This window comes from Lycium barbarum, chromosome 7 (genome assembly GCF_019175385.1).
Source record: "Lycium barbarum isolate Lr01 chromosome 7, ASM1917538v2, whole genome shotgun sequence".
NCBI classification, from domain to species: domain Eukaryota; kingdom Viridiplantae; phylum Streptophyta; class Magnoliopsida; order Solanales; family Solanaceae; genus Lycium; species Lycium barbarum.
Genome location: NC_083343.1, coordinates 15210973 through 15222747, shown reverse-complemented (window position 1 = coordinate 15222747; position 11775 = coordinate 15210973). Strand labels below are relative to the sequence as shown.

Below are 11775 nucleotides of genomic sequence, written 5' to 3'. Positions count from 1 at the left end.
AAAATAAACTGTTTTTAGAAGCTTGGCCAAAAGGCTAGAAGAGATATTACGTGAGATGCAAGATAACGTATTATTAATATACCATACTTCAATATATTTATAATTACATATGATATAGTATAACTTACATAGTTAAAATTAGAAAAATATATATAGTACCTTGAATTCAATTATTGTGTCTATGTAATAATATTTATTTTTGTCATTCAAATGAATGTTAACATCTATTTTAAGCTATTTTTCATGATTATCTTTTTTTAATATAAATTCTTATTAACTTAGTTTGCACATGCAATACATGTACACTAAAATTAGTAGGTCTACGGAGGGATAAAAAGCTTCTTACTTAGATCTTTTCTTTCATAAGCTCAGTCCCCCCCCCCCCCCCCCCCCCCCCACACACACACACAACCCAACCCCCCTCCTTCAGTTAGCTCAAAATATTTGGTGAACATGAGAAAATCTTTATAATTTACGTGGCTGTTAGATAAACCCTTGAAATATTTTTCTTCCGTTTGATTCCTTAAGTAGCACTTTCATATGCCTTTTGCATTTAGATAGTCAAGAAGCTTTTCATTTCATTCTCCAACATATAACCCAAAAAGAAGTAAAATGCAGTATTGTTTTGGAGTTAAAGTGAGTTTTTTTTGTGAAGTAATAGATGCGATTATTGATCAATATGAACTTCGAGAGTTAGTTGATGACGGTCATTGTTTTAAGGCTTTCTGGCAGTGAGAAGCTTGCTATTGTAATTTTTCATCGCACAAAAAGAGGACTTGTACACAAAGCATATACTCGATATTTTATTCCTTCAACTAATGATTAGTTCTCCTAATTTGACATGTACATATCATTTTATTTTGATACAATAGTTTAGGCGTTTGACACTGAAAAGAAGGTTTAGGAAAGCACTTTTTATATTTGAAGTTGAGCTTTAATTTGACTTCAGGGGTAATCTTTAATTGCTTTTGAACCAATATTTTTAAAATTTTGACTATTACCTCTAAACGTTAAATTAGTCATAGTAACTTTTTTTTGGCTTAATCCCTAATCAGAATCGACCTTGAAACTCTTTTAAGGTACTCTCTCTTTCTCAAATTATCTATCATTTTTTTATTTATTACAAACCCCTTGAGAAATATTAATTAGGAGTGATATTTGACTACTTTTATCCTTATTTATATCTATGTTATAATCTCTCTCTATTAAATGTTTATTCTTTTTATGTGTCATCTTCCATTAATGACAAAATTCTACTGAAAATAAAATAGAAAAATTAATTAATTGCCTTGAACTTCTAAAACTATAACTAATTTTAATAACCACGACAAATAATTTGAGATGGAGGGAGTATAATTCTGAATTTGCACAAAAAGTCTTCAAATTATTTCTTATTTAAGTATTTGAAGTGATTCTCATCAAAACCCCTTCTCAATATTTATGAGGTACAAAATTAAACAAATAGTAAGAAATGGGTAAAAAAAAAAAGTTGAAAATGTAATTTTTGGTGTTAGCATTGAGCCGGCAAACTCCACTTGTACTAAAATGTCCTAAACTGGACTTCGTGCAGTTCCACGAGTGCCAAGTACAGTTACAGTAACATTATGTGAAAATACCAAACTTTTTAATTTTGACATTCTGAAGTAAAAATTACTATAAGCTATCATAATTAATAATTTAAAATATTTAATAAATATATAAAAAAATTATAAATAATAAATATCCCTAAAAAAAAAAAAAAAATCCAAGGAGTAAAGATTTTGATACATGGACGTCCCTCACTCAAGTATTAGCTGGCATAACTCACACAAAGTGAAATTTCTCATCTAAACCCTCCTAAAACCTCCCATTCAAGCCTTGCTAGATTTATGACCCTCCTTCTAACTTCCCTGGGAAATTCAAACCAACAACAAAGTTAGTGAATTTTATGATATAATTCATTCATCCTCTTCATTCAATGGCAAGTAATATTCAACACCCATTTTAATTCTTGTTTTCTCTTTTTTCCTTTCACCCATTTAATATCTCTACACTTTCTTCACTAATTAAAACATCAAAGTTCTTGGATTTCCTCAAATTATATCATGAGTTTCAACTTCATTCCTGTAAAAATAATGTTTCTTTTTCACTAATTACATACACAAGTATAGAAAATAGGTTGAGATACAAAAAGGGTATAAAGAAAAACACTTAATTAATTCTAATACCCATTTTGATTCTTATTTTTCTTTTTTTGTTTCCTTCACCCATTTACCATATCTACCCTTTTTTCTCACTCTCTTGACTAATTAAAATATCATTGTTCTTGGGTTTTCTCTATTTCTCAGAATGTATCAGGAGTTTCAGCTTCATTCATGGTAAAGATTGTTACTTTTTCACAAATTACATACAGAAAAATAGGCTGAGATTAAAAAAAAAAAAGGGTTTAAAGAAAATTAATAAATTCTAATACCCATGTTTGCATAATTTTCTTTTATAGGTGTTTTTTAATAAATAGCTGGTGATAGTTCAGGTAGGAAATAAAGTTCAGGTAGGAAACTCGCAAAAAACTGACAGTTCAGGTGTGTTTTTTGACCATTATCTCTATTCTCTTTCACTCCTAAATGAGCCAAAGAATCTTCCTTATGAAGTCTTTGTCAATATTTAAAGCACAATGCCAATATTCAATCAGTTTTTCATCCATTGCTTACAAGTCTTTTGATATCAAGACTTTAATTGTATCACTTCAATCAAGTGCTAATGAAAAAAACATCATAGGAGGGAAACAAATCCATTGCCATATGCTTAGATGTGGCCATTTGAATTTATCTCCAATGCCTACTACTAGCCTTATTAACATGTACTCGAAATGCAACTCCATATCCAATGCGTTATCGGTATTCTTTACTTCACCACTTGATCATAATGTGTTTGCTTATAATGCTATAATAGCAGGGTTAATTGCCAATGACTTGCCTAAAAGAGTTTTTGAATTCTATTTCCAAATGAGGGTAGTTGGTGTCATGCCTGATAAATTCACTTTCCCTTGTGTGCTTAAGGCTTGTATAAATGAAGTAGACGTGAAAAAGATTCACGCGTTGGTTTTTAAACTCGGGCTAGAGGATGATTTGTTCATCGGTAGTGCGTTGTTGCATAGTTATTTGATGTATGGGTTGGTGGATTTTGCGTTAGATGTGTTTGAGGATTTACCGGAGAGGGAAGATGTTGTGCTCTGGAATGCCATGATAAATGGCTATGCACAAACAGGTGAGTTTGGTAGTGCTTTGATGGTTTTTAGGTGGATGATTGAGGATGGGGTTGTTCCGAACAAGTTTAGCATAACGGGCGTACTTTCAGCTCTGGCAAATTATGGGCAATTTTATAATGGAAAGGTGATACATGGGTTTGTGATAAAAATGGGATTTGATTTGGGGGTTGCTATTTCAAATGCATTAATAGACATGTATGGTAAATGTAGTTGTGTTGCTGATGCTTTCGAGGTTTTTGAGATGATGTATGATAAGGATATATTTTCATGGAACTCGATAATTTGTGTGCATGAACAATGTGGTGATCACGAGGGAACACTGAGGGTTTTCAAAAGGATGTTGTCCGCTGGAGTTCGTCCTGATTTGGTGTCTGTCACCACTACACTTCCGGCTTGTGCTCATTTAGCTGCATTGAGGCATGGTAGGGAGATGCATGCATACATGATAGTTAACGGTCTGAGGAAAGATGCTGCTGACAAAGAATACAATGATACTTACATTGACAATGCAATTTTGGACATGTATGCCAAATGTGGAAGCATGCGTGAAGCTCAGCTGATCTTTGATACGATGAATTTCAAAGATGTAGCGTCGTGGAACATTATGATTAAGGGGTATGGCATGCATGGATTCGGCGTCAAGGCGTTAGAATTGTTTTGTGATATGTGTAAGGCAGAATTGAGGCCTGACGATGTCACGTTTGTTGGGGTTTTGTCGGCTTGCAGCCATTCAGGCCTTGTAAAACAGGGGAGAGAATTTCTTGCACAAATGCAGCCGAAGTACGGCGTTGTGCCTTCTATTGAACATTACACCTCTGTGATTGACATGCTAGGTCGTGCTGGGCAGCTTGAAGCTGCTTATGAGTTGTTATTAACAATGCCCATTAAGGCCAATTCTGTAGTATGGAGAGCATTCTTGGCTGCCTGCCGTCTCCACGGTAATTCCGATCTAGCTGAGGTTGCTGTTAATCAGGTACTTGATCTTGAACCAGAGCATTGTGGAAGTTATGTCATATTATCAAATGTTTATGGACAGACTGGTCGCTATGAAGAGGTATTAGAGGTACGAGATGCAATGAAGCTACGAAATGTAAGGAAGACACCTGGTTGCAGTTGGATTGAACTTCATAATGGTGTCCATGTCTTTATCACTGCTGATAAGTCACATCCCGAAGGCAACCTTATTTATGCTGGATTGAATTCTTTAACTGCTCGATTGTGTGAGCATGGTTATACACCAGAATCTGATGCCTTGGAAAGCAGTCCATGATATTCCAGACTTATTTTCCGTCGTTCTCGATGAAGATTCCTGAAGAACTGATTGAAATATTTATGCTGATGCTGTGAAAACAGCCCGAGTTATCTGTGTGCTTTGAAAAATGAAAAGTATGTTTTTTTCATTTCTGGAGCATAAGTTACAGTATTTTTATTTTTTTTCGATATTCAAGTCCCATGTGCACTGTAGATTTCCATCCGGATCTTGCAACCGGAACTTTTGCTTAAACCTCTAAAATAATCTCTTAGCCAAAGTTAAAATTGTGGGAACCCCAAAATTCTGTTGTTCAACTTTAGTAACTGCCTTCATCTTCAAATACATACATGACAATGATATGAAACTTTAGTCCTACTTTATAAACAATAACAAAAACAAGTACGCCCCAGTTCCAAACAAGTTGGGGTTGGCTCTATGAATCCTCACTGACCGTATGTCAGGCCCACCTTTTTTTTTTTGATGGCATGCGAACCCGCAGCCGCTACCCTTTGGGTGCGCGCAGGGTAAAACCAGCTCTTGTGCAATAGCTCGCAAACCACACAGGAGAGGTAACCCGGACTAGGCAAGCCCCGTGCAATGAGCTCGACCTAGAAGGCAAATCCCCTGCTGTCGTAGGCAGGGGGTTTCGAACCTAAGACCTCCATTATGAAAGTCCCATGCTCAACCAACTGAGCCACCCTTGCGGGGATCTCAGGCCTACTTTATCAATAAAAAAAAAAAGGTGGAAACTAATAGGCCTACCCAGACTAGCACTTTTTGATCAAGGCCTCTCTGATGCCTCTTTTAGGATATGTAAATTTCTTCTTTTGTTAGTCGTAATGAAACCTTACTGATATCAAATTATTTTTTCTGATTAATAATTTGTAATTGAACAGCCGGGCTTTGATTTTCAAGGTTCCAAAAATCACACAGAAAAAAGATAAGCAATGGAAAGAAAAGAAAGGACCTTGTTTGATTTGAACCTTTCTTGATATCATCATTTGTTATGTTTGAGAATTCAGTTGTCTTTACAGCAAACTTTAAGTTACTGAAAATGGCATCTGCAACCAAGTGCCTTGAGTTTTCTAATTAAACAGGCATACAACTCCTATTGCGGCAGGGAACTATGGGATCCCCGTTATTGTAGCTGGACATAACTTTTGGAAATGCTAGTGAAATGGCTCTCCATTCACAGTAACAAATCTAAAGTTAATTTTTATTTTCATGTTTGATTTACCAAGATCAACCTCAGAGGTGATACCCTTTACATGCAGAAGAGCTTCCAACAATGTAGCTATTCATCACAAATAACTTAGTGTAGTTTTGCAATCAACTTATGCATTAGTTTTTTTTCCATCCCTTCTATAAGCTATTTGTCGTATGTATCTTGTGGGCCTGAATGTAAATGTGCAGACAAGTAGGTTTTCATTGAGAGTGGAGAACTTTCAAAGGAAAAGAATAAAGAGAAGGTTGGGAAAGGAGAAAGAAATACTGCGGATGTTGGGAAAATGTCACATCAAGTTACAGTACCATAAAATAGTAGGAGTAGCATATACTACTAGTTTAGATTTGAATTGTTGGAAGGTGAAAAACGTTTAATTTACAGAAATAGGTCTAATATTTGGGACTAGAATAGAATGGAAAGCAGGTCAAGTTTATTCATTTTTCCGTCATGTTTAGGACGCATTTACTGCTATTTCACAGAAGAAAAAGAGAAAGCTGAAAAATATAATTCCTCAGCGCTGATACTTGTCTGTTTACAATTTATAGGTAGTCCAGGATGGTGTGGACATAGTCGGACATAATCAATTTATCAATCACTCCAAACAGACGTCCTCCTGGTTTGGTGAGTTTCTTTAATCCGATAGACATGGCCTTGCTGTCAGCAGTAAAAGCTGGCGTTTTTGTGGTACAAGCAGCTGGTACTACTGGACCATCACCTCAGAGTCTTGCTTCCTTCTAATTATCCCTTCCGACTTCAAGAAGTATTGAGTTTTCAAAAAAAGGAATAACAAGTCTTCACATAGGAGTACCAAAAGTTCTGTCATGACTTGTTTAGTGCAAACACGTGTCATGACATGGAATACAGCTTGGTTTTAAGGAGATGACTGAACTTTTGCGCATGAAACAAATTCTTACATATCTTACATATGTACCACCATAAATTAGTTCCAAGCTCAAAAGAAATCGGTTTCTTGCAGCATATTTGGGATGCCGCTTGAGCTACAAGAAAGATTATTGTTTTTTTTTTTTTTGATGACATGGGAACCCGCAGCCGCTACCCTTCGGGTGCGCATTGATCTTTTGTACTTATTAAAAAAGGTTTTATTGACCTTTTGTACTTGTTAAAAAAAGAATTATTGACCTTTTGTGTTTTCTCTTTATTACTTTAAGGGGCTAGTGGTGTGGAACAATTAAGGGGTTGAAGATATGTGTGACAGACGTATGTTTTAGATTTAAAAATTACTGTCTATCCCCTGTAATAGGACTAATTGAAAGGGGAAAGGTGATTGTTAATTATTTTCTTGTGAAGTTTGCATTTTATTCTTCGTTTCTCACTCTTAAGATGCTTCATTGGCTATCATTCCTTCCAGCTATCATTATTCAACATTTGCTGTTGTGAAGGCTTCCGACCTCCTTATTCTGTTCTGCCCTCTCTTTGATAAAGTAGTCTTTATGACAGTCTCCATAATCTAATATCGGGGAAAGAAGAACCCGAGGCAGCATTATCCCCTGCGATGGATGCTGTAATAAGAATATTCAAACGTGTCAGTGGACTGTCTGAAGGTGAAGGTGATGGCGACTTACCTGTGGGCTGGGGCTGCTGGGGCTGCATTCTGCTCCATCAGACTACTTGTAGCATCAACACAAGCTGTGAACTTAATAGGAAAGCAAGGGTCTTTAATCAAGCCTATCCAGCAAAACATTGGTGCCTCCATTCGAGTTCTTTCCAATGGTATTTCTTTGCAGTCTTTATTCTATTACTGCTTTAGTTACTAGAATTAGTAAGTTACTAGGGTTTGCTTTAATCTCTGTACGCAGATGAGATGTCAATCTATGCGACTCCGGATGAGAAAGTTGTGGAAATTCAAGGTGAAGCTCTTAAGTTTCTTAAAGCTTTAGAATCAGTGATTGGGCACCTCAGAAAGTTCTTGGTGGATCATAGCGTTCTTCCTTTGTTTGAAAAGAGCGTAAGTTTATGTCTGTTTCTTTTGTCAGTGTTAGGATATCAATGTTCTTTGATGTGCTTATCCTTGTTAACCTTGTTCTTTCCGCAGTACAATGCACCTGCCGTTCAGGAGCGTGAATCTGAGCCCTGGTCTGAGAGGACGATGCTTAGCACCTCACGAGCGGAACTTGGTGATTATCCTCCGCGACAAGGACTTGGTGATTATCCTCGGCGACAAGGACTTGGTGATTATCCTCCTCGACAAGGACTTGGTGATTATCCACCTCCAACAAAAGAGGGATTCTCAATTTTCTGAACGCGAAAGCCAGCTGGACTCACACTATCATCCTGCTGGACTTTCACTGTATGGGAAAGACCCTGGACTTTCATTGTATGGACAAGATCCTGCACTTTCTGGAACTCGCACTTCAGGTGGTGGTCGTGTTGGGAATTCTGTTATTACTCAGGTTTGTGGCTTTAGCATTTGACTTTACATTATGGAGCTGTTGTGTATGTTTTTAACCAAAAACATACACATGGTATGATAGTTTATACAATTTTTAAAAAAAGGGCAGCCCGGTACACTAAGCTCCCGCTATGTGCGGGGTCCGGGGAAGGGCCGGACCACAAGGGTCTATTGTACGCAGCCTTACCTTGCATTTCTGCAAGAGGCTGTTTCCACGGTTCGAACCCGTGACCTCCTATAATTTATACAATCTTTATGGAGACTTAATTAGTATTTGCTTTTAATAAGTTATTCTTATCTCTCACTTTTTTCGGTGACTTTTCCTGTGGGCCTGTGGCACTGGCTCTTTGGCGACTTTTCAAAAAAACAGTTTTCAAAATCTTTTGTTGTCTTTTTTCGTTGTGGTATTAGTGTGTGGATATTAGATTCTTCCTTTGGACATCAAATTTCTGTTCCAAAAGAATCCTAATCTGGTCTTTTCTTTATGGCATCTTGTCCAAGTATAAGTACCTCTGTTGATCATTGAATTTTCACTCGCTTTTTCAAGAGGTCCTCTTTTCTTCCTTTTTGTCGGGGTAGTAAAGTCAGGCAGTGAGTCCCTCTTCTCCCCTGAGCATTGTGTTTCCGGTCATTGTTATAGCAACTTTCGATTTCCCATCTGGTGCCAATTCTAGCTAAATTGATGAAGTCCTGAACATTTGCATTCCTATAGCTCTTTTATTTGAATAGATTCCTCTCCGTGTTTATAATGATGAGCGCTGTACAAATAAGCGCTTATCTTTGTACAGCGCGCAATTGCTATTGACTTTCTAGGGAAAAGAATCTCAGCACCATCTTTCTTTGCATGATCTTTTAGTAATTGTTCGTCAAAGTAAAAAGAAAAGAACTCAAGTTAACTCATTATTTTAGTTTGTGTGAAGTGTTGAAAGTAAAGCGAAACATTAAAGTTTTTGTAGGAAAGTAATCTTTCTCTTTCATCTTATCTTCAAACGTGTTCTGAAAAACGATTTTTTGAGCCGAGGGTCTATTGGTAACAATCTCTCTACCGTACCTCTCATCACGATTATTTTAAAAAAATAAAAAATAAATAAATAAAGAGAAAAGAAAAAAAAGATAAACTGATAATGTCTTGGATGTTTGCATCGACGTAGCTTCTTTTTGTGAATAGATTCCTTTCCATGTTTATTATAATATGCACTTTTTTTTCTACTTCTGTTGTTTGACTTTCTTGGGAAATTATTCTTAGCACCCTTTTTCTTTCCGGTGTTTTTTTTGTAATTCTTGTTCAAAATAAGCAAACTCAAGTTAAGTCATTCTAACAACCAAACATTCTTTTCAAAACCTATAACCAAACACAACTCGGGTTCCCATGTAAAAAAAAAAAATAAAAAAAATCTAACTTCAAAGTTCCAAATAAAGTGAAAATATTTACTTTGGCGAAACGCCTACTTAAACTAATAAGATGAATAGTGACATTTTTACAATCCAAAAGATAAATACACACTGATGGTGACTTTTATGGTTTTATTCGGAAGGATGAATTGCTAGCAAATTAGTAATTTTCTTTGCTACACTTTCCAATCATTATAAGTTGAGTATATGTAGTAGTATGTTGTCTTAACTGGGGTCGTAAGTTGTGATTAGTTGCATATGTTTTCTGGTCTAAAAAGCCTAGATCTGTAAAATCATAATTACTCTCTACCGGCTACTTATGCTAAATTCAAGTTTTCTTCAATGTGTGAGATGTTACTCTGTTATGTCAAAAACAATATACTATTCTTTGGTGACCTTATCTTGTTTTTCCTTCCAGATTTCCCAAACCGTTCAAATGAAAATACCACTAGCTTTTGCAAAAGATATCATTGGCATTGGGGGAGCTAATATTGCTTATATACAACGTACTAGTGGTGCCATTCTTACAGTTCAAGAAAGTAGGGGCTTAGCTGATGAAATCACGGTGGAAATAAAAGGGTCGTCATCACAAGTTCAGACAGCCCAGCAACTTATGCAGGTAAATCTCAATTTCCTCTTTATGAAGAAAATATCAAAAAGACATCAAATTGATATGTAAATACTCCACACATATTTTATGCATGCATTTAAAACCTGTAAATAATAGGGCTTTTTGCATTTTTGGCCCGTTGACCAAAATTAATTACGGGCGCTAGCCAAAATATACAAAACCTATACACTGGCTATGTATATCATATGTATATTTATACTTAGTATACAACGCATATACATTAACTGGCGATTATTTTTTGGAGCGGAGTAAATATGTAATAATTTCTAAATAATATGCAATTGAGGGGTTCCACAGTATTCTTCCGAATTGCAAAGCAACTGATGAATGAATCCTCATTATAGGAATTTATGGGTGGCCACAAAGAATCACTTCCGAGCAGTTATGGCCAGTTAGATACAGGCTCGAGGCAGTCTTCTTACTCTAACCTAGGCAGTGGGTCCTACCCCTCATCTTCATACGGCGGACAGCAATATGGCAGTGGCTATGGATCATCATTCGGTGCAGGAGGAGCGTACAATAGTTACAGGTCATGAACAGAATAGGCCGAGTCTTAGCACTCAATACTTCCCATCCTGTTTGGTGCCAGAGCAAACACTAAAGCAACTGCATGTGGTTGACGATGCTTTGTTAATCTGATGTCGATTACAGCAATGTATTGATAGCTTTTCAGTAGCTCACCATAGCTTGTAGTCTTACATGTGTGTCGATATGATACCATTGAATTTTGTAAGTGTAATATGGTCAAGTGCTGTATGGTTCTCTGAGTATTTTTTTTTTTTTTTAAAAAAAATTGTTTTTATTACATAGGGGGTAGGGAAAGGGGAAATGGGGAGGGGATTACAATGTGGGTAGCCACTGAGCTACTAGATCCCTACTCTTTCTCAAAGTATTATCTTTAGTTTTTTTTTTTTTTTTAACCTTTGTTTTGTAAAATGATATTGCAACTTGCCACTTCACAAAAAATGATCAGTTGCAATTGCCTCGCCTGAGTGGGAGTGGATATTTTGATCTTAGGAAAAGGCAGACGCTATGCTCTCTGATTCTTTTTTTTTTCTTTTTCTTTCTTTTACATGTCCGGTATTCGGAATTTATTAACTTGAGAGTACTTGACTTATCAGAAATCGCGCTAATAGGTCTACTAAAACGCTTCTTACTGAGAGCTTTTTCTTCAATAAGCTCAAATTTTGGGGGAGGACATGAGAAAAATCTTGATAATTTACATGGCTGTTAAATAAACCCTTGAAATAGTTTTCTTTTGTTTGGTTCCTTCAATAGCACTTTCATATGCCTTTTGCATTTAATCAGTTAGCAGTCTTGGAGCTTTTCATTTGAATGCCTAAACTTACTTTCAAATGTTATGGTCCTTCTGCAACATATGACCCCCCCAAAAAGGCGGTAAAATTCACTATTGTTTTGGAAGTAAGTTTATTTTGTGAAGCAATAAATGTGGAAAATTATTTATCAATATAAATCTCGAGAGTTGATGATGATCATTGCTTTAAGACCTTTAGCGTAACCACTCAATAACAAAAGTGGACAAAAAAAAAGAGGACATGTACACAAAGCATATAATTGTTATAAAATAATATTAAAAGTACACGACACAAGAGATATA

The 11775-nt window shown here is 36.0% G+C and overlaps 2 protein-coding genes across 3 annotated transcripts; both read left to right on the top strand.

The window, feature by feature from the left end:
* The first annotated feature begins 1531 nt into the window (after positions 1–1531).
* Positions 1532–11146, top strand: LOC132603200 (pentatricopeptide repeat-containing protein At3g14730-like). 2 transcript variants are annotated; one of them, XM_060316138.1, is made up of 7 exons: positions 1532–4633; positions 6270–6345; positions 7094–7455; positions 7542–7690; positions 7778–8135; positions 9945–10145; positions 10502–11146. In XM_060316138.1, exon 1 carries the CDS (start codon positions 2604–2606, stop codon positions 4515–4517), a length of 1914 nt encoding a protein of 637 aa, XP_060172121.1. In that variant the 5' UTR covers positions 1532–2603; the 3' UTR covers positions 4518–4633; positions 6270–6345; positions 7094–7455; positions 7542–7690; positions 7778–8135; positions 9945–10145; positions 10502–11146. The 2 variants fall into 2 exon arrangements, with proteins under 2 accessions (XP_060172121.1, XP_060172122.1); XM_060316139.1 differs by lacking the exon at positions 6270–6345.
* Positions 6370–10693, top strand: LOC132601313 (RNA-binding KH domain-containing protein PEPPER-like). The gene is made up of 7 exons (XM_060314414.1): positions 6370–6445; positions 7273–7455; positions 7542–7690; positions 7778–7940; positions 8044–8135; positions 9945–10145; positions 10502–10693. Exons 1-7 carry the CDS (start codon positions 6370–6372, stop codon positions 10691–10693), a joined length of 1056 nt encoding a protein of 351 aa, XP_060170397.1.
* Positions 11147–11775: the final 629 nt, after the last annotated feature.